The 24,119-nt window shown below is 38.3% G+C and overlaps 1 protein-coding gene across 1 annotated transcript in view; it reads left to right on the top strand.

Moving 5' to 3' along the window:
* The window catches only part of ENOX1 (ecto-NOX disulfide-thiol exchanger 1), a 367,040-nt gene extending 356,929 nt beyond the window's left edge, over positions 1-10,111 (top strand). Inside the window, exons 17-18 of the mRNA XM_018556618.1 lie at positions 2,654-2,739; positions 9,654-10,111. Of these exons, the coding sequence (XP_018412120.1) occupies positions 2,654-2,739; positions 9,654-9,785 (218 nt within the window). The 3' untranslated portion in view covers positions 9,786-10,111. The remainder of the gene's footprint in view (positions 1-2,653; positions 2,740-9,653) is intronic.
* Positions 10,112-24,119: the final 14,008 nt, after the last annotated feature.

A 24,119-nucleotide genomic window follows, 5' to 3' on the forward strand; every position in this document is an offset into this window, starting at 1 on the left:
AAAGTATATAACGTTTTTAATGCTGTTCACATGGATCAGATATCTTATTCAATATGACAGCTTAGTATGTTTGATGTTTATTGAACAGAATATAAATGCCAACCTTTATTATTTATAATTGTGATTGTCTAATTGTATGGTTTTACTATTTGTCTGTTGTTTTAAATCTTAAACTGTATTTTACCTGCCAAAAACTAATATATGGTCCTTTTCGTCCAGTTATTTGTACAAATACAGTGTCCATGGGACAAATATGTCCTCACACAATGTATACTATTGTTCAAATTAATTGTTTAGTATACACACAAAAATTATTGTAAAAGACATCCAAGTCTTTATCATATCATCTGAAATATGAAATCTACTTAGAAAATCAGCCATTACCGGAGAACAAACTATCACAACAAAAGAAGAATTGTTGTCTTGTTTTCAATTGAAGCTGGTTACACAGAATGGTTTTTAACCTTTCTAACAAGAAAAAAAAAATTACCCTCAGAAAATGTTTTTCATTAGCTATGCCTGTGTCCCCTGGATAGTGGACATCTCCTCATAGGGTTTAATAAGCAGTTCCATCTCACCCATGTTGAAATAGCATAGCACTGTGCAGAGTTTTTTTTTTTTCAAGAATACATTTTTATTGTGCAGAGTTAGGATAAATCTTACAGTAAGCCTAAGTGATGTGCTGGTGTTCAGTAAGGCTCAGTTTCAGTAATTTAAATCCATATATGACAACAATGAACTGAAGAGCAATAGGCCCACCGGAGGATTTGACTACAAGTGCCCACTGAATATTGTTTGGGCTCGTGAATGTGTAGTTGGGGGACACTATTTTTGATCCACACCGTTTGCGTTTTAACTTTGAAATTAGAGGAAAGAAATGGGATCATTTGGTAATCTGATAGACTAGCCTAAAACTAAGACTAGACTATGTCAGAATATACAGATTGTCACAACATTGTGTCAGGATTGATCACATTGTGCAGCAGTAAATGAACAGTTCCTGGAGACTGCTCTGTCCTTTGTGATCATGTATTGGACAGGAAGCTTAGGGAAGCTAAGGCAAGTTGGACCCAACTGTTCAGAAACCTGATGACTGTAAGTGTTTGGGGGGGAAAAAAATACTGTCCTGGGCAATGCATACTTGATTTATCTGGATTATTGAAAAATGTTTGAGAGTTTAATACTACTTTAAATGAATACTACAGGTAAAGTTAAAAAAAAAAACTTCACTACAATAGCTGTATTTTTAAAATCCTGCTAGCATAGCTGTCTGAAATCTATATTTGTATTTTCAACACATAATTAAGAGAGAAAAGTTAATTATTGTGAGTCACTTAGGCTCTGTAGCATTCCTCAGTGTTGTCAGTCCAACATTTGTTTAGGCACTGGGATCTTCAGTGCGAGATCTCGGCATAGCCTACATAGACAGTGGTCTAGAGCAATGTCTGCCAGGGGCAGCAAAGGGCCACCTGTCACACATCATGCAGACCCTGTCTGGCACCTGCTCAGTGCATGCTTTTGTGTTGGTAATATACTGTACTGTGCACTTGCAGTTTGTCCTATTCTTTAAGTCTTCTGTTGTAGATCAAATGGTGTGTAGCCGTCGGTGTTCCTTTCAGCCTCCCTGCCTTCAACCTTATGGTATGGTTTTGACAACCGTATGGTTTTGACATCAGATCTTGTAAGTGTGATACTAAGGATAGACAGTCGACTCTACCCTGTTAGAGGGAATGGTATTTAGGTATCTTATAGGATAAGTAGACCATGTAGATGAGTAGAGTTTTGGCCCCTTCAGAGCTGCAATTCTTACTTTATTAGCAGGCACATGACACAGAAAGCTGCAATGTTGCAAGGAAGTGATGGTGTGGCTAGGTAGTGTGGTATAAGTATGTGAATCACAGAAATGGGTAAACAGAGTTTTGGTTTGGTAGGTAAGAAAGCTAACCTCTGTGCATTTCACCTGTATTCGGCTGTTTGGCTAGTATACTGCTTTAATTGACGTTATGGTTTATTACAAAGAATTGTTTCCATGTACAAGCTCTCTGTTACTGACATTTTTTTAATCTTCTGGTTGATTTATTTCACTGAAAACTAAGCAACAACATCAAGGGGGAACCGTACACTTTTTTACAGTACCATTTAGCGGTAATGGGAATTAAATAGTTTTTATGACTATGAACGGTGTAATTATTGGGAAACTTCAAGTCAATGTGTTTCGTGACACATCTATATAAAATATTTTCTCTAGGGAACATCTACGCTAAGAAAAATGATAATTGCCTTATTCCAGTAGCTGCAATTTTGTATTGGCAAATCAAGCATAAAATTGATGGTTAATAAGTTTCTGGCAGACTGAAATGAAAAAAATACTGTTCCACATTGTTTTTTTCACAGTCACCTGGCTGCAGAATGTTTCTTGTCTGTGTGCGGCACAATTTAGCAAAATCATTCAACTTATAAGATTAGGACAGGACTTCAGGGGAGCTGAGAAGCCTAGTGACTTCAATTCATCCACAAAGTAGATTATATTCTAAAGCAGTCTCACCTCCTATAATTTTACAAACCAAATGTCGTGTATTTTCGGGTTACAAGATCCGGTAGGGTACAGTTGTCTACCTATATTTTAATATGTCATATGTTCTTCTGCTCTTAGGTATCATATCAACATTTCTCAACGTTCATCCCTTTGGCGCCAATATAGAATACTTGTGGTCTTACCTTCAGCAGCTGGACTCAAGGGTAAAATGTACTATTTTAATTATAAAGTCTACTGTCTGTGTGAAATTCCCATATCTCTTATAAGACCCCCTGGGGCAAAAGGTGTTAATGAACTGGCCTCATATTGCTATAATTAACTTGGAACCCCACTGAATTTTGAGGGATTTGTTAAGCTTTATGGGGGGGTGCATCACATATTTCAGTGCATATTGACACCCCATCTGCCAATAAATGTGTAATTAACCATTCTAAAGACAAACTTGGAGGCTGCCATTTGTATTGAACAAAAACTTCTGTACTAAATGTAATCCAGTGTTCGTAAGAACTTGTTTACACCGGAAAAGTACAAAAGAAGCTGCATCTGGGACTTCCCACTCTGATGTATAACCAAGAAATTAGCCATTTTGTAGAGCGGGAGGTCCCAAGTGAGACTTCAGCTGTGCTTGTCCAGCCCTTGTATAAATGTGGGATTCATATGCATGTTGAAACAAGGTGTCAATCTGGAGAAAACTAGTTAGCCATGGAGTTAGACTGTGAGAGGGCTAGAGAGCTGTGTGTTGTTTTCACTGCTATGGAGGCTGCTGTTTCTGACTTCTCTTTCTGCAAATGTTAGTTGCTTGGATGAAATGTTGACCCCTCATGCTTCAGTAGATTAGGTGACTCACTCAGAACAAGTATGCCAATAAGGACTTTTCTCTTCTATCCTCTGATGTGTCATTTGATGTGTGTCTGCCGAGTGTCAGCATAATAGCCAGAGAACTAGCATTTGTTTCAGAAGGAGATGAAAGACCCTGTATTTCTTTTAGGAAAGATTTATTTTAACTTCCTACAATCCTCATGTAAACAACAATAGGGGGCCCCAAGTTTACAAATCAAAGTAATATATTATGACTGTACCACTAGACCACCAACCAATAGCAGTGCAGTTGGAGGATGGAAATCATACTTACCATGAGCCGTATGAGGAGGAGTCACCTACTCATTCATTCATGGAATAGACCAAAAACAGCTTTTTCAGTTTTCTGCGGCGGATGCCAACATAGTAACCACTACCTTTCCCTGCAACACAAATTCATTCAGAACATTGCAAAACAAGATGTACAAATGTAATAAATATTTATAAAAGAAAGAACTGAGAGTATATAACTTCACTGCACTACTAAAATACATAGGATAGGAAGTTGGTACTTATTTTTCCAAGTCTGCAGAAGGAAGGCTAACCTTACCAGAATACATGTGGCATAAATTGACCATATCCCATCTCATTGTTGACCATTGTTGGGTACTAAAAGTGATTGTAGAAACCACTTGACTCATTGCTTACACAACAATGTTGATTCTAGTGAGTTAAAATTTTCCAGGCTATGGGCCTTTTAGGACAATGAAGTATCTCTCCAACAGCAACCCCTTGCCTGTAACTTTATAGGTTCTCATGATACATGGTATAGTCATCATGTTGGTCTTAATAATTAAGAGCATTTTTCTAGAACGCATTTTACTATTATAACGTTGTCTAAAGATGACAGACATCCAGGTAGCTAGCACTGACTTGAAGCATAACATTTGCATCACCTTTTGTACTGTATTAGTGAATGTCTTGCTATTAGAGAACTGTGCTATGCTTGTTATAATTGTATCAGGCATGATGAATTAATTTGCATTTTTATGGATGTCACCTGCATTTCCATGGATGTTCCACAGTTCACTTATTTAGCGATTGCTAATAGACATTTAGAATTAGGTATTACTAATTTAACACTGTGGGAGGTTTCATGAAAGGCAATTACAGTGTTAATAGTCTCCAAGTAAAAAGAAAACTCTATCATAGAACATTTCATGGTGTAAACAATGTGTTCCAGATCTTCAGGTTAATAAATAGTTTATTATCAGTCTAGGTGCAGGAAATGATTGTTAAATTACTAGTAAAACAAGAACACGTCAACCTGCTTGTAATGTAATCTATATTAGAGATCATATTCACGGAACTTGAGCTACAGTTAGAAAGGCAAATGCGTATCGAGGTTTATGCTGTAAATGTATTCATGAATCTCAATGTGAATGCTTATGTAGAACTCTTCGTTACAGCATGTAACTACATGTTACTACATACTACTATCCTGCCAATACCTATCAACTAAAATTGTACTTTCTCCATCAACCCATCCCAACGCAGTTATCGACTTTTGCATCACTTGCCCCTCTCTTTTAGATTTTAAGCTTTCATTAGCAGGGCCCCCTCCTAGCCGTCTCTTCTTGAATTGCATTGTAACTGTGCTATCTCCCTTTATATTGTAAAGCACTGTGCTAACTCTTGGCACTATATAAGTCCTGTATTATTGTATTATAAGCCCTGACATTAGTGGTCAGTGCTACGAAACAGAGCTGAAGTTTCAGATGATGATACATGTTACATATAGTTACATAGTATTTGAGGTTGAATAAAGACATTAGTCCATCAAGTCCAACCTATTAGGATCTCATTCTAGGAGTACCTGTACCCCTGTATATTACGGTCCCTTAAGAAATCGTCCAAAAGTTTCTTGAACAATTCCACATTATTTGCTGAAATCACCGCCTGTGGCAGTGAGTTCCAGACCCTAACTGATCTTACTGTGAAGAACCCCCTTCGCCCCTTGTGCTGGAATTTTTTTTCCACCAATTTTAGGTGGTGGCCTCTAGTTTTTGTAATGGAGTTAATTTTAAACAGTTTATTGCTAATGTTGCTACCACCATTGAACATTTTGTACATGGAGATCATATCCCCCCTTAATCTCCTCACCTCCAATGTGAACATTTTTAAATTTAGTAGCCTTGTCTCGTAGCTCTGGTCCTCCATACCCCTAATTAGTTTGGTTGCCCTTCGCTGGACTTTTTCCAACTCAAGGACATCTTTTCTTAGTACTGGTGACCAGAACTGGACCGCGTACTCCAGATGAGGTCGAACCAATGATCTATAAAGTGGCAAAATTATAGACTTGTCCCTGCAATACATCCCCTTTTTAATACAGGACAAGACCCTGCTAGCTTTGTTTACAGCAGCCTGGCACTGCAAACTACCTTTCAGTTTGTGGTCTACAATGACCCCCAAATCCTTCTCCATTTCTGACTTCTCTAGCGGCATACCCATAATTGTATAACCCATTTGTTTATTTTTAATTCCAAAGTGCATTACTTTGCATTTATCGACATTAAACCTCATTTGCATTTGTTTCTATTTGCATATTTGGGGTTTTGAGGCTCACAGTGCTCTGTGAAAGATATCAGAAAGTAATTGCAGGCACTTCAACAGGTTAGTTTTCTTGAAGCCATCAGGTTTATATAATAATAAAAGTAATGCAGACAGTCAAAATTGTGTCCCCTAACATTAGTGGTCACTGGAAAAAGGACCCCTTATATTGGTGGTCAGTGGAAAATTGCCCCCCTAGCATTGGTAGTCAGTGTAGGCGGTAGAACAATTTGTCACTGCTCAAAGAACTTCTAGCAATCCCAGGAACAGTAACACTTTCAGTTACTGGCCTGACACAGGTATGCAAATCTGATGCTCTGACTTAATCAAGACTTTCTAATCTACATGCTTGTCTAGATCTATGATATGAAAACCAAAGACAGATAGGTGGCTAGCATTTTCCGAAGCAGAGGTCCTTCAAAGTAAACCTGTTGTGAGAAAAAATATTATTTCCGAACTGAAAATGCCAGTGGCTTGTGCTATAATTCTGACCCGCTGGCTTCAGTTCTTTAAGTCAGTAACCTAAAACAAATGTACTGTAGTCTGCAGTCCCTATAAGAAGGCTAATTCCTATTCAGTGGCTTTAAAATATTGAAGCCTGAGGATCAGCAAGCTCAGACAGGCAGCAGACATTTTTCAGATGTTGAGCGGCTTACTCAATTTCACTTCCTAAACTGGCTTTGGGCTTCAAAGAAGGACTAGAAAAGCTACATGAGGCTAAGAAGTGCCTATCGTTAAGTATTTGTAAAATGTGTTTTAAAATGTCCTTTTCTGAGGGAAAGATGGAGGCTGTCCTTGTTGGCTTCTTATTCTGCAACTGCTAGTTGTTTGGCTGACATACTGAGCCCCCTGGCTTCAATACATTGAGTCAGTGACCTGAAACCAAATGAGGCCTTCTGACTTTTCTGTGACCTTTTCATGAGCATACTTTTTTGGGATCAGCAACAGAAATTATTGAAACCAGACTGACCGCAAAACAGTCAGGTAGCTAGCATTTTCAAAAGGATATCAGCAAAGGCTGTTATTAAAGGCTTCCTATAAGCTTGTCACAAAACAGTGCAATTCCAACACCTGCCTTCTCATTGGATACCATGTATAAAGAAACCACAGTCATGAGAAGTGTGATAATATGCCACTGATAGAACCCTAACAGGTCACATAGTTGGGTGGTGTTCCTAGGTGCTTCTCTAGCTGAAATAATTAAGAATGAATCCAAACAAATACATATTATAGCACAATACATTGTATTGAACCTGTTAGTACAGGGTCACTTGTCTAAAAGCATACTTACTGCTGAAAGAAGACAGAATATACAGGTGAAACTCGAATAATTAGAATATCGTGCAAAGTTCATTTATTTCACTAATGCAACTTAAAAGGTGAAACTAATATATGAGATAGACTCATTACATGCAAAGCAAGATAATTCAAGCCGTGATTTGTCATAATTGTGATGATTATGGCTTACAGCTCATGAAAACCCCAAGAACCCCAAATCCACAACCTCAGAAAAGTAGAATATTACATGCAATCAATAAAACAAGGATTGTACATAGAACAATATCGGACCTCTGAAAAGTACAAGCATGCATATGTACTCAGTACTTGGTTTGGGCCCCTTTTGCAGCACTTACTGCAATTACTTTTGCACGATATTCTAATTATTCGAGTTTCACCTGTAATTGTCCTTTACAGCGGCCTGTTTGTTCACTGCTCCCCGACTGTTGCAAGTATGCAACCAGTTAAATTAGTAGAATCTCTCCTTTCCCACCACATACCGAGCGTTTCAAACAAGAGAGCCGCTGAGATTACATAGGAGATCTACATAGGCAGAGCCAGCTGTCACACACGCAGCTGGGCGGATCCAGACATAATTGTCGGGATCTGCTTCAGCTGTGGCGTCTCAGTATACCGCGAGCTACTGCGTGTCTCAGTATACTGCGAGCTGTAGCTCGCGGTATACTGAGCTCAGGGTGACGGGGGGACGCTAGTTTGTGTCCTCCTGTTACCCTAAGGAGAACTATGGGGAAAAGCCCTAACCCCATAGTTCTCCTTTAAGTAGGCCATATGTATATGAACAAATAGTGGCTTTAATAAATGCTTAGAATTGGGTGACGTTTCCAGATAAAACAAGCAATTCAAGATAACGCATTTGTTCCTCTGCTTTACATCCACAATGTATATTTAGCTTGTACTGTGAGCACTGCACATGTGTCTTTATTGGCTCTGACCTGTTCTTTGTTTTGTGTGTAATAAACTTGCATTAGATCTGGTTAATTAGAAAGTCTAACAAAAAAGTACAGGTTGATTTACAAACAAAAGTCAGGTTTGTTGTAATTACTATTAAACAAAGAGGCAGCATTGACTGTCACTGTGCAAAATAATGTACATCATTAGCACGCACTTAGGTGGCTTGTTAATGCGATAATCATAGCAGCAGATCTCCAATCAGCATTTATCTGTCTAGAGCATGATAGGTTATAAAGAAAGAAAATGTTTGTTTTTGTTGGTTATTTTATTTTCGATAGAATGTTTTTAAAATGACTTGCCATATTACATTTACACAATTAAAGGCAGCAGGATTTTAAGCAAGCCTCATAAGAACCAACAATAGCTATGGACCCTACATGTTGTGGGGTCCACACATTCTTCATTCCCATCCTAGGGACTCCCAGGTTCCCCACCTCTTCCCCCGAGATTTTCTGTCATAGACATAGGATTATAAATGGTCAGATCAGGTGATCTGTCAGCTCATGTCTTTGGCCAGCTTTACAATCTGCTGACGTTTGAGAGAAAATAGAAGATATTACCTTTTTACCAGAAAAATACAGCAGAAAGTGTATTTCATTCATTCTATACTCTCTCACATAAACTAAATAAGAGAGCTATTAGGTTTCACATGAAGAATGGGTGGACCCCCTAAGGTTCCGTTCACACAAAGTGGTAGTGTTTTCCACGCAGTAAGAAAACGCGCAAATGTTAACATACACGCAGATTTGTATTACTGTAGCCGGAATGCGCAGAATCCGCCCATAAAAACACGCTTGGACTATTTTGTGGGATGTGTAGTTTCGTACCGTGCAGGCACTGCAATAGTCTGAACAATGCACATTGCAACGCATTGCTTTTCATGTTTAGCGTGTTTCCACTCATGTGTGAATGGAGCCTCAAGGTATACCCTGGTCACAAAAGCCATCAATTTAAAGGAATGTATAACCCAGCCCCATTTCTTTAAAAAAAAAAAAAAAGGGTGGACTCAAAGCCGTCTTATCAGTAGTGTTTGTTGCAGCTATTAGGAATAGCTCACAATTCTGTGTAGGGAGAGAGAGGTTTTGTTTGTAGTATTATTATTATTATCATTATTATTATGTATTAGCCCTACAAATGGCCAGAACTGAATAACAAGATTTTCACTCCATATTCTTCAGCTTGGTTCACAAACCTTTCGGCATCTACCAAAATGATCAGTTTTTGGTGGACTGATCCTTCTAAAAAGTAGAATTGTTGTTGGTACAATGATACTTCTGAGCAGCAGTGGCGGGGCATTAATTAATTAAGCTCCAATCACTTATATCTCTTAATCTGTGACATTGCTTCTGCTTGGTGTTCGGCAATACCATTTAATCCACTCCATGTCCTTAAAAGAGCCTTATTTGTTTAATTTTGAAAGAATGTTCATACATTTTGCTTTTTTTTATCTATCCTGTAGATTTCAGCAAATGAAATTGAAACATTATTGACGAGGTTACCGAGAATGTTTAAACAAGAATTCACTGGTGTAGGAGCAACACTGGAGAAGAGGTGGAAGTTCTGTGCCTTTGAAGGAATCAAATCTACTTGACTATGCTCATTGCTAGAGACGTTTAGTGGACGTGCTGCAGCATGGCAGACATTTGAAGTATTCCATAGAAAAAGGACATTTTGCAAGGCCAACGAACTTGAACTTTAGTTACATCCGTGATGTGCCCTTGTGTGTGAAGATGTCATTGTGCGCCAGTTTTGCAGCTTTTTATCAGACTTGTGATAGAACTCTTTACTGTAAAAGTAATGACAGCAGGTGTTTCTGTTTAAATCTAGGTAGCTCTGAAATTGTGTAGTTACTACCAGTATGTAGAAGAGAATAATTAGGTGGACAAGCAACTACTGAAGATGATCATTAATGAATGACCCCAATAATTCGCTTTTGATCTCTCAGATGAACCAGGGTCAGTATAGATTGACAGTTCAGAGTTAATTGTTATAAGTATCTTGTGTAAACCAAAGCAACCTGTAACTCTTCATCTATATAGGTTACCATACTTGGTATTTAGTTCTTTTTCTAAAGATTATTTTTTTCATACACTTTGGGGTCACTTTACAAAAGCTTAACCCATGCAGTATTTTCATTCTCATGTATTACTATTACGCTCAATTTTACGACGAAATGCTTTTCAGCTCACTAAAGGATTTATAGTGTGGTTCAGACAGATTTACTGCATTCATGTTATTCTAACTTAGTGTAGTAAGTTTGTATGTAGAAGCCAGTTTACTAAAATCACAGCATTTTACTGTTTACCGTGATCTATGAGATGTTTATTGAGTACATCAAGAAATCTTTTGAGGTGCAGATAAACTTTCATGAGAAGTTGAAGCTTGCAATTGTTACACAGCTGTTTAATGCAAAAACAAAAGCACACCTATGTGATATTAATACACGTGAATTGCACATGAAATATTGTGGTGATCAAACAGCAAACACAGTTAAAATAGCTACTATGGCTTTGAGAAGTGACCCTTTTATGTGAGTGCACCAGTCAACAATGAGGAATAAGTGGAACATGTAGACTTTTCTTAAATGACTTGAAGTTACCGGATGCATTTGTTCTTCAAACCTAATGTGGAATTTCAGCCAAAACCTTTTATGATAGTGGGAAAGGGTAAGAACTGTCAACTGACAACTGTTACAACTGCTGTAGAAATGTTTATGAAAAAGACACCACTCATATTTGTATGCCCAAACTCATTGGTCCTATCCAAAAAGCCGGTTGCTGGCCAACAGAGGCACGCCACGGCTGCCACTAGTAATCCAATGTATGTAAAGCCGCACTCAACTCATCTATGATTAAGCCTTTTTGGCGAAACATGTGAATCTTGTTATGCTTGTAACATTTTAGATTCCTTCAAATAAACTTTTTTACATCAAGGTCCTGGCTGTTGAGTGCAGCTTTACATACATTGTCACAACTCATGTGTCTCAAAAGGTAATGTCACATAATTTCCCCGATGGGGATACATTTAGGAAAAGGAAAGCTTCACACAGGCTATGTTCTATCCCTTTTCCATGCATCCAAAACTTAAATATATTGTTGTCTGGAGTTTAATTTTATGGCTATCCATAGCTGGGTCACTGTGTCACCAGAATTGTTGAAGATTGTTTTTCCTGCTCCCTTGAAGAACACGGTATTTTATGATATTGATACAGGTGGGAAAGGACCTTGAAATAGACCATCACCATTTCAAATCAGAGTTCACATGAATCAATAGGGCACTTTGGCATTGCCAAATAATGTATTTTTTTATTTTAAAAAAGTGCTGGGAATAACATACACTGCAGTGATCTGTTCATCATGTCACTTACAGTGTGGGCATGTGACATTATTATAAACTGCAGAGATTCTAATGTTTTCACTCAGATAGACATTATCAGTCAGAAGCAGAACCAGTATATGTAATGAGCAAATATGGCTCCCCCATGTACATATAGAACAGTGTTGTTAAAATGCCTCTAGTTCAGCATAAGATTACGCATAAACATTTAGCATTCATCTTGTTTAGAAGGCATAACCTATGTTCTGAATGGATGTATTCACATCCTGGCTTTTATCTGGCTTTTATCTTGTGTGCCTGACTTTCCTGCTATAGCTGCTGATATGATTATGAATGGCCCTTAAAGTGATCCAGGCAATTCTCTCTCTCCACTGCAGCCTTTCCCACAAACACTGGACCATGGGAAGCGCACAGCTTGATGATGTATCCTGTTTAGGTGATGGTGTGAGACATTTGTTTAATTTAGCTGCAAAGGGTTTAATTTCAGGCAGAGGAGAGATGTTAACTAAGAAGATGTCTGGAATTGGCCTTATACTGATATTATTACTGTTTAAATTATTGTATTAGGCAAATATCCCTATTTGTGTATATTTCTTAACACCTTCCAGCCAGTAGGCTAGGCACTATACTAAATGAAAAGCTGCAGGTTGCCTACTGCTGACCTCCAGAGAAGATACTTGAATGTCTGTAGTACTGAAATATAACAAGTTGTGCTTAGCATTGCGTCCCTTTTATATATTTATATATACAGTAAACTGTTGCTCACTTGGCTTATCTGAGCCATCTGATTAAACGTCTTTCCATTATAGCAGACTTTCCCAATGTTATGATTTCAGCATAATTAGCTTTAGTTGCATATGTTGGTAACAAAATCTGAGTTGTTATTTTTTTTCATTATTTAAAACAGGGAATATTTGTCTTTACATGAGAGATTACACAATTTAAACTGCTGTGTAAGAGGAAGAAATAAATTATTTTTTTAACGTAATCTAAACAGTCTACGATGTCGCATTCTATATTGTAAATGTATCTTCCTGATGTAAATATTGAATAACTTGTTGTTTTTTTTCTCTGTAAGGGTATGTATTATATTCAGATATATGCATCAGATATTCAGTTGCATTGTTATCAAATTTTATATTAAATATTTGAAAAATGTAATAAAGCTTTTTTTCCAAGTAAATATTATTGTACAGACTGTAGTTCAATGTCATTCTTTAAATTTTACTTTAGGAGGTATTTAGTCAAAGCTTCTATCCTGGGACTGAGCTGGCTACAAAGACTTTAGTCTGGGCACCGAACGGCATCCATGTTGTTTAAGTGGCATTCCTGCCCATGGTGTGACTACCCTTGTGGTTGAGAGGGGGAAGTGATTGAACTGGATATGCAGCCATGGCCTGAATGTTGCAGTATACGTTTGGGCCGCCATATAAGAGACTACCAATCAATGGCTCAGCATTCTCCATCAGACTGATTGTTTGGCGGTTGCAGAGGTCAGAACCACATGCAAAGGGCCCCCTTTAGCTGACACTGGGGGAACGAAGACTAGAAGCAATAGTCTGCTAATGGAAATAAATGCACTTCAAGCAAACCCCTCAAAATGCCTTGACCTTAGCTTCAATAACCCAAAATAAGATATAACTCAATGTTTGTAAAGCTCAGTTTTTCATTAAAAAAAAAAACACCTAGGCCACCAGAGCCTGCACTCCATTTTATCCATATTCAAAGAACACAGCCTGGTGATAGTTCTGCACTGAGGGACGTGTACTTGTCTTTTAAAAATGATGATAAGATAATGATAATGTTGGTGCTGGGAATGTCTCTGGAGTGCATAGACATGAACTGTCATGTGAAATGGGCATGCATGTCCTTAATATGATAAAAAAAAAGTAGATTGTTCATCTATAATATGATGAAAACATTGTCCAATTTCTGCCATACACCTGTGGCGGGAATAAGGTAACATGGTAATAAAAACAGAATAAGGTTGCAGATGGCTAGCAGGTACTCTACAGTGCGAAATGTTACAGTTACAATGTTTGCCTGTCTATTGATGTAGCCCCCTAAAAGCAAAAGCACTTGCATGGGGAAGGGACATGCATAATTCATAGCACAATGAAAATAACTTTTTATAAAATCAGTACTTCCATAGTAGTGCATCAAAGAGGCTATAGTACCATAGATTACACACTAGCTATCTACAGTGTTACTTAGTTTTGAAATCACCTTGTTACAAGTTAATATTACCCATTTGCAAATATATACATAATAGATGCATTGTAACTGTAGGTACTGCAGCTTCAGCTCTTGTATAAATCAGCAGGAGACAGTGATGTCTGGGCACAAATAGTCTTGGCAAGGTATTAGCCCAGATTAGGCAAGTATCAATGTGATTGATGAGTTTTTGGGGGTCAACTAGTTAAAGGCCCAAACTAAAGTAATGCGCAAAGGGGGTAGGAGTTATGTTTATCCTCCCTGGCGGTCTGATTATGTCAGTATTTTCTCTTTTTTTTCTATTTTTTACTTTTGAATTTCCCGCTGGTCCTGCCCACTTGCGACATCAGCGCTCGCAGGGAAGTAACCCGGAAGACTGATGCTGGCATCGGCCGGAGGACACAGCAGGGCTTGTAGGGACAAGGTAAGTGACGCTACAGTGTAATCCCGAATGTGGCTCGGGGTTGCTGCTTTTGGTACTGAAAATTAGCCCCAAGCCACACTTGGGATTACCGCCAGGGAGGTTAAGGGTCAATTTAGTTGAAGTTAGTAGAACTTAACCATTTAGTCTGAATTTTGAGGCCCATTTAATAAATGGGGCAAAAAGTTACCATTAGCCTTGAAATTGTGTGTCATTTTTTAAAATGAGATCATCTTCTGTGAGAAATCAACTTCAGAACTGTCAGTCAACAGTCCCTTTGATGTTGCATTATTAATTAAACTGATAGTAGATGATGTCCATCAGAGTAGCACCAGAACAGTCTAAATACTGCTCCCTTGTAGTTTTTCTCTGCATGCACAATGGATTGCCTGGAAAGGTCTCTCTGCATAATACACATTAGACACAAATGGTGGGAAACGGAGTCCCTGGGCATGCACTTGTGGCACATTACCAAGGGGGTACTGTTATGGTGGGAAGATGCGCTCAGAATCAAATGTTAGCTTTTTAATCCTACACATATGGTACAGCAGGGGTCTCGGAAGATGGTTTTGAATCTATATTTAGGTCTGGAGTTTAGATTTACGTTTGACATTGGTTTAGAACTTATAAGTTTAGTTCATTTTAAGGGTTAAGCATTAGGGTGTGTAGTAAGTATAGTAAACTCCCCGTTATCCAGCATCCACGGGGTTTGGTAGATTCTGGATAAATGTAGTTTCTGGTTGCTTGAGAGTTGCTATTAAAAATAGGTCTAACTAATGGCATACCCCATTCTGTACCATATCATAACAATAAATCTGTATTGATTTCATATTAATATTGAATTGCAGTAATCAAAAGCAAATTAAGACAAATAGACACATTTAAAACAAATTAAGGCAAATAGGCACACAATCGTTTACAGGATAATACATGCCACAGATCAGCAGAACAGCGAGTACACGGGGGATTTTTTTTCTGGTTTGATGAGAGTTCTAGTTGGTTAAATACCGGATAACAGAGAGTTTACGGAATGACTTCTATGCAGGGCTCCTTTATACTGATTTCCTATTACTTGTTGTCATGGTTACAATGGTTTCAGTAGAAGGAAGGAAAGATGGATTAGCAGGGGGCTGATCTGTGCCAGCCAGAAACTGCACAGGTACCAGGAATTACATGATTGTGACATCTATGTGCCAGCATCTTATTCCAGGAAGTAGATGCTGACCCTGAATGATACCTGAACAAAGATGTCTCGCTCTGTCCTGAATAGAAAAGCAGATGAAGTTAACATTAGTAGCAGCACTGTGATCTGTGCGAGAGGTAACAAAACCTTGAAATGTTACAATTACACATTGTTAGGCATGAATGTAAGTATTTAAAAATATATATGATTTTAGGTCCTCTTTATTTAATCCTGGATGTCAGAATTGATGAATTTTTCTATTCTCCATGGATCAGGTGAATCAGCATACACATATTCAAGGGAAACTGCCACAGTCTACCTAAGAAGAACCAGATTCACTTGATATGCAACAATGATTAGAATCACTTGTACATGCTTAAAGAAGAATTCCAGTTAAAATTGTTATTAACCTTTGTAGTGGGGCTACCCCCTCACTCTAAGGGGTTAAGTGCTCGTTTTTGTCTAGGTGCTAAAAAAAGTTATACTCACCAGACCATCCGAGCCAACTCCCTGCTTCTGTGATCACTGAATCGTGTCTCCTCCCCCTGCTGCACAGATGGACTGCTCCTTAGTGTCCTCATGCCTATAAACAGTCTCTGCATAGTGTATAGAGTGTGTTGACACCAGGATCCTTAGACCGCTGCAGCAGAGGGAGAGAGAGCTCCAGATACCGGTCTAAGAACAAGCCAGCTCACATGGTCTGGTGTGTATAACTTTTTTTTTACACAAAGAAACACTTAACACACGCTACCTCAGCAAAGTTTTTTATGAAGAACTCCAGGAAAAAAAAGTGTTTTAAACTTTGCAGTAGGACTACCCCCTGCACTGCAATGTTTAATAAAACATTTTCCTGGAGTTCTTCATAAAGAACATTGCTGAGCTAGTTGTGTTCTCACATCTAAAGGTAAACATTGAAGGCAGTCTAAGTATAGATATAAAACTTGCGTTTGGGTGACGAGGATAATACAACTTCTCTCATGTTTAGGATTTTCTTTGAGTTTAATGCAGATTTATGGGTATTTATGTTGGTACATAGAGGATCAGGCTAGAGATTTTTTTGACTAGGCCCTTAAAAGGGAAGAATTGGCTTTACTTTTCTTATGGGTCACAGGAATACTTTTACTAATCATCACTTATGGTGACATGCCACAGCTGGGAGGGATCCTGACAATATTGTCAGGATCCGACCCGCTGCCTAAGTGACAGATGGCCCTTCCTCTCTAGAGCGAGAGCCAGCTATGCCCACCCCCTTCCTTGTCTGTACTTCCGGGAATAGAGATGGGGGGAGAATCCCTGTGGAGAGTGGTGACTGATAGCTGCAGTGTCCTACACCGACTCTAAGCTGTATATCCTTTAAATGGAGGGAACAGAAAGGAGCAAAGGATTGTGCCAAAGAGCTGCATCATGGTTGGAGCCTTACCCCATTCTTTGGGCTTAGAAATTTTGGCAATGCTCTATATTCATTAAATATAGTTATGTTAATGCCACCACCCCCCTACTGCTACTCTTCCATAGAGTGTGTCAGTAACCCTGTTGGTACATTTGTCCCAGAGCAAAATAATGAAGCAAAATGACCTCTTGGGGTCCCTAATGTGTTTTCCATATTTTTTTATTATTACTTGGCTGTACAAGATCACTAACAGCTTTCTGTACTTTTTAAGCTGAGTCTCAATGCCCCGGACAGCAAAGTCAAAACAACAGGTGGCACAATTATGCACGTCGACAAATAGCATATTCGTTTTCTGAATTGAGCCATCTTTGACAGGTCATAGAGTTGATGCTTAGACAAAAAGCTACCTTTACTGAACACAAACAAGGTAATCTGTGCAGCTGAGCATTCCTGTTAATAGTTACACATGCAAATGACTAAGGCAATTGGAATAATTACAGACTTGTTGAGGTAGTAAAAATTAGCTAGCACGGGTCAAAAATCTGATAAAAAGCCCCAGTAAACAGAATTTCAATGTGTTTACACTCCTCACAAAGATACTCATAATACAAATGTGTACTGTATAATTAAATCTGCTGGGCACATGGTAAGAATTTAAATTGTCAACATTATATGCTAATGGTTGAATCTCTATTACAATGTCACATTTTCAGTGCCAGTATTAATGTGCAGTCAGTGTTTCACTATAAAGCTTAATTTTCAAGGATTTATAATGGAACAACATAGGACATTAATTCTGGGGTGAACTTGGCCAGCGGCCATCCTACCTATTACACAAATATTTTGGAGGCACTTAACCTGTATATTGTGCTCGCTTTGAGAAGTGTAGTGCTGATGACACTATTTTCAAATTGTTGATCAAGGGACGATGACTTGAGCACCCTTTGAATATTGGTCTACTGTTGTCTGGAGTATGACTAAATACATGCTGTATTAGAAATAAGGACACTTCAATTGCTACCTGATTTTAAAGGTGCATGATTTGGGGGGTGTCATTTTTATCCATGGTTGGCTTTAGTCAATAACTGAAGTAGAACACTTGAAATGAAGAGAAAAGAACGGTATTGCTAAATGTACCACCCATAATTCTGCTTGTCTGCTGGAATTGATACAGAAGGCTTACCATATGACTATCTGGTAGGTTTACCTTGTCCGTGGGGGCACTGCCCTTATATGGTGGATGATTCCTGTGGATTTATATGTAATAACAGGAGTAATAGAGCATGGAAATAATCATCAGTGGATATTGGTATTAGACATGTGCAGCGGCTAAAAATTTTTCGTTTCGTTTAAGTTTCGGATTCCGTTTATTTCATTTTTTGGAATTCGGATCCTATATGTCATTGGTGGCGAACCTTGGCACTCCAGCTGTTTTGGAACTACAAGTCCCATGAGGCATTGCAAGGCTCTGACAGCCACAGACATAACTCCCAAAGGCAGATGCATGTTGGGATTTGTAGTTTTGGAACAGCTGGAGTGCCAAGGTTCGCCACCACTGCTATATGTGTTTCGTTTCGGGAATCGGATTCATATTCGGATCTGATTCGAAATTCGTGTTGGATCTTATTCGAAATTTGTGTCAGATTCGGAATTCGGACGAATTCCCAAAAATTCTACTTGAGGTGGGGTAGCAGAATTGGCACATTTGTCATTTCTGGTTGCTGTGCTCTACTCTTTACTATTAAAGGGACATTGAAATCCTTTTCTTAATTTGTTTTTATCCGTTTAAATGTTAACAGTGCACGCACAGGATTTGGACGAAATTCGTTCCAAATCCGAAATTTCGGATTCGGATACTTTCGGATGTTTTCGGATATGTTATATTTCGGAAATTCGGATGCTCCGAATGTACGAATTTCCGAAATTTCGTCTGAATTTCAATGCGCAACGAAACGAGTCACACATGTCTAATTGGCATCACCATTATCACAAACTGAGAATTTATTTTTAAACTTTTAATTGGACTGCACTACTTGCACCTTGTATGAGTTTTGCTAATTTTCCATATTCATTATTTTTTGGGAGGTTTACATTTATGCATTATTGCATCATTACACTCTGGTAAATTCATTTAATTTAGGTCTGTGTACTTTTACTATAATTTGTTTGTCCTTTTTGTGAATACTGAACAGCTGCTTAGTTTTAGTTCCTTCACTTTCTCTTACTTTTTAGTGTTTAGATTGAGCGTAGATCATATACATATATATGGTACATTTGTGAGCAACAACATAGAAAATACGCTGCTTTTAACATAATTATTCAAAAACAGAAACAACATTGGTAGCACCAACACGGTAAATGTTGCAGATGTTTTAACTCTGCGTATGGAAAATTTTAAAATTGGAGACATCGTTGCAAAATTAGTAATGTTCTTATCTCAGGTATTACCCTGTGCTGTATGGAAAAAAAGATAACATTTTAAGATTATACTGTCTTTACATCAGCTGTAGCAGAATGCATTGTATGACATTAACAACCTGTTGCCTAGCAACATCTCTATAAAAGCCTTTCAAGTATCCTTGGGTCACTTTGTTCCATTTCTTCAGTGAAGACAGCCATCTGACACATCTATTGTAGCTATTTGTGTCACTATAAGTGAAGATTTGAATAACGTCAATATTAGCCAGGTGTTTTTGGAATAACAAATTACTTCAAAGTCATAGCAAAAATAAAGTTAATGAAACATATTAAAAGAAAAGAATAACTCTTAGAATTAAGCTCCAGCTCACAAAATCTCCTTTCATTTTTAGAAAACTCAAAGTGCCGAATTCTCCATGGAATTGTTAACCTCTAACCTACATGAAGATTGGTTCAACCTAAATATGACTTGCATGTTCGCAGAAAAGCTCCTAAGCCTTGAATTGCTCAAGATCAATAATATGTGACAGTTATTGGCAATCATCACGTGTTTTTTCTCTTGGTTCATTAACAATTGGTAGTCTAATGACTGCAGACAAAACAGATATAATTGCATATTTGAAGACAAATCTGTATTTCTCCAGCAAAAGGGGATTTTTTGACAAGTATGTTGCAATGGAAACGTTGGGTTGATAAATGGGAAGAGAGCACTACCAAATGTCTGTGAGCATTTTTGAACATAGTGAAATGCTCAGGGGCAATATAAATCACAGAAAAGGTAGAGCTGCGTAAGGAGGAATAGCCCTGAAAACAGGCTGAGCAACAAGCCTACAAGCAGGTTTGGCAACCATGGGCAGATATGTGGCATGTACCAAAGTATACAGCAGTCCAGCTCCCAGGGCCACCTACAGCCAAACAAGCAAGTGAAATACCGCAAAGACAGATGGATATTAAAATGGCAGTCCTACTGCAGTTACACCATCAGAAGCTAGAGAAGGACCATCGTGCCACCAGTTATCAAAATCTTTCTTCCAGGCCAAGCTTTTCTAGTATTGACTCAGATTTTGGACAGCCATACTGCGCATATTGTGAAGGTAATCTTAGTGGCCTGCTCAACCCTGAAGGACATCAGCTTTACATGCACTTCTCAGAGCATGGGAACACCTCTCCCTAGTTTGATTGTGTGTTTGGGAAGTTGATGGCATCAATCATTGAAGTACAGTTCTAATTAACAGAGATTTTTTTTCTCACTTCCTATTCCAGTGATGCCTAACAAAAATGTACACAACTATAGAAACAGGACACCCACCTAATCCAAAAGAAAGAGTGACTGGAGTTCTACATTCTGCAGGTATACCATCTATGCTGAGAATGCTAAAGCACAATGTACACATTGATGATATGCCACTGTGGCTATATAACAAATGTGACAAACATAATATTTAACCCCGTGACTTCCTTTCTCCAGATGTATCCAGTTTTCTTTACACAATTCTCGATGTATCCATTGTGAGTAACATTTGAAAATAAACATTCAAACAAAAGCCACTTTCAGATCTCTCATCGCCAGTGTACAATAATTCTCCTCCTGTTAATAAATCCATAAGTACAAATCAAAGTCTTTTTTAACTCGTTATTGAACAATGTGGAAAGCTCATGAATTCCACCAAACTTCTCTTTTTTAAATAAAAGAATTCTGACCGCCCCCCCTCCTTGTTTTTGGCACATCTTCTATTATAATAAACCTCAACATTCATTTCACATAGATAGACTGGCCTGTGAAATGTTTCTTCATTGGATATTCCACTCCTGTCTTTGGATGTCTAAAATTCCTAACCTTGACCATTGAAGCATAAACACGGCAATAAGCATGTTGGTTCTGCCCCTAAAAAAAAGTCTGTATGTGAAACAGTCTAACTAAACCAGCCAATCTCTCATTGTGTGCAGTTGTCACTGACCTTTGAAGATAAACACAAGTCTGTCTTTAGGATCGATGTTCCTGCTGCTTGGTTAATCTCAGCTCTAGTTTTAGGATACTTGCAGGCTAAAACAGGTTTTCCTAGGATCAACATTAGCTTTACAAGCTCTGTCATTTAAAAAAAAAAACTTAATCTACACAATATAATTCTAGCAGAGCTTCAGTTCCAATCCAAGGTACTAGTAATTCCCAAATAATTATAGCAACAGCGAGGGGATGGCTGACTGACTGTGTGTGTGTGTGTGTGTGTGTGCGTGTGTGTGTGTGTGTGTGTGCGTGCATGCATGCATGCACTGTGCAGCTACAGCTATCTATATCTTACAAGGTGGATTCATTAAATTGAGTGCTCACTGCTTCATACACTGTGTTAAGAGGGCAAATAAAGGGTCAGATTTGGGTCCACCTAAAACTATTTTAGTTTTTGTTTTGGGTAGACACTGGGGGAGGCAGTTATTTGCTGTAAAGTATTTGTACCCTGTTGTGCTTCAGAACTATGCACAATCTGTGACCATTGCTTCACTTTACTCAGCATCATTGTTGTTAAATAAACCTGCCAGATTTGTATACAGAATTGCTGGTTAATACATGAAGGGCTTATATAAATAGATGAATTTATGATTTTGTCATGTCATGAAGCACACATAAAATGCAGGTCACCAGATGCCCATTTACTTTAACCTCTTGCCGTCCGCCCGTAGTAGAAAAACGGACGGACGGCACTGCTGCATCTGCGGGTTGCCGTCTCCAGACGGCAATTTTTTTCTACAGCCTTTCACTGAGCTTTGCCGTGTAACACATGCATTTGAGCAGAGCTGCATTTAAATGCAAAAAGCAGTGATTGACAACAATACCCTTGACCCCTATAAGTGGTTAGCAAGGAAAATGTCCAGCATTATTGTCACATGTCGAGTGATTTAATAATCATTTTTATAGGCTCTGTAATTGTGAGCGCCACATCTACACTACATCCTATAGGCTTGCCTACATGACCACTGTAAATGCAATAAAGAGCCAGTAAACTTACCTTTGTACATGGGATTGCAGGCGGTACACAATACATTTTAAAAGCATACATAAATAACAACACAGAACACCATTTGGCTTAAAATTTGGCCACGGCACTTCTATTGGTTTAAAATAAATCAGCTTTATTTAATCAACCAAACCATCAGTAAATAATCAATCAAAGAAATTGCTTAGCTACTACGACTCAAGTAATAACTGTACACCGAATTAAGTCCCCCCTCATACTGAGGGTGACAAACCACATAAAAGTCAGCGACATATATAATGAAATGTCAAAATGGGGGGGAGCTCTTTGTGTTGTGGGTCCAGCCTAGTACCTTTGATCCTTAGAAGCCGTGCTTTTATAGGGAGAAGATGATCATTCCGGAAGGTTCTGGAAATATCTGCTGTTTTTCCTCATAAACAGTTCAATTGTACTTAAAGGGGCCACGGTCTTAAAGGGGCAGCCTGTAACATAAAGAGAGAGTAGGGGGGGCACCGCAATCCCATATGAGTGGGCACACATAAATTGTCACCCACTTGTTCATGTGATTACAGGCGGTACACAACACATTTTAAAAGCATACATAAATAAAAACACTGAACACCATTTGGCTTAAAATTAGGTTGCGGCACTTTTATTGGTTTAAAATAAATCAGCTTTATTTAATCAACCAAACCATCAGTAAATAATTATTAAACTGAAGGAAATGCTTAGCCACTATGACGCAAGCAATAACAGTAATAACTTACATTGAATTAAGTCCCCAACCTCCAGTATTGCTAGCAAGCAACACTGGCTCCACACATAGCCGCGGTCTTTTCAATACATGTCTGCAAATCAACGTTAAATATGTCCAACCCAAGGTCTGATAAATGGACACCATCCTGATGATACAGCCCATCCAAACCACCTTCCACCTCGCAGTGCCTGAAGGTAAACTCTCCCAGAAGAAGCATACATTTTTTTAAAGCCTTATAAAGTTGTTTTCTAATCTTTTTCAAATGGCCTAGATAAAGGGGCATAGAACCAGGCCAATTGGGGAACTATTTCGAAAAAAAAAACAAGAGTGTGTGGAAACACGCTTTTTATGCGATGCAAATCAGATTTAATCCTGAAAAGCAAATCCAGCGTTCTAACTTTACCAACGTCATTACTCCCTAAATAGAAAATAATGATATCAGGGGTTGGCCATAGTTGAAATAAGGATGATAAAATGACGAATACATTAAACCAGCCTAAACCTTTAACACCTTTCCATAAAACTTTTAAATTACCAGAGTTCATACCCAAATTTTCTGAATAAGAACGATCCATATAATTGTATTTTTACCTGAAAATCAAACAGACAGGTTAGGAAGAACATACAATTTATATCTTTTTGAGTCCCACCTCCCAATTTGTTTAATTATGGCTTCGTCTAACTCTAACTTAGCGGCCTCAGTTGCAGCCCCGATTCTGACATTTTTTCAACACCGAATCAATCTGAAACTTTGTCCGAATCAATCTGAAACGGAGAAGAATCCATATGTATTAAAAAATTACCTAGATTGTGACCCGTGCACTATAGATAACCTTTTGTGGATGCTTCACAGAGACAGAGCTACCCTTCTTACCAATCCCATCTCTCGACACTCTCTCAAGTGGCTATCTCTCACCTCATCTTCCCATGCTCTAATTTTTCCATCAGCCTGCTTTCCCCCCAGCTTTTGACTCTCCTGCCATATTTCATAAATGGTGAGAGAAAGGTATCACTCGCTGTCACTCTCTCTATAATAGTAATCATATACTGCCTTTTCCGGAACTACAATTAAAACACACTCTTCCCTCCTCAGAGATCTTCTGCTACCTACAAATTAAAAGCTTTATACACTCTAGTAGTAAACTTTCTATGAACCTATTGACCATATCCCAGTTTGAAAAAATATGTAAACAAGATCCTCACTCCCCTAGTCTTATTTCGCTACTTTACACACATT

Source organism: Nanorana parkeri, unplaced genomic scaffold, assembly GCF_000935625.1.
Source record: "Nanorana parkeri isolate BGI_ZX_2015 unplaced genomic scaffold, ASM93562v1 scaffold243, whole genome shotgun sequence".
Lineage (NCBI taxonomy): Eukaryota > Metazoa > Chordata > Amphibia > Anura > Dicroglossidae > Nanorana > Nanorana parkeri.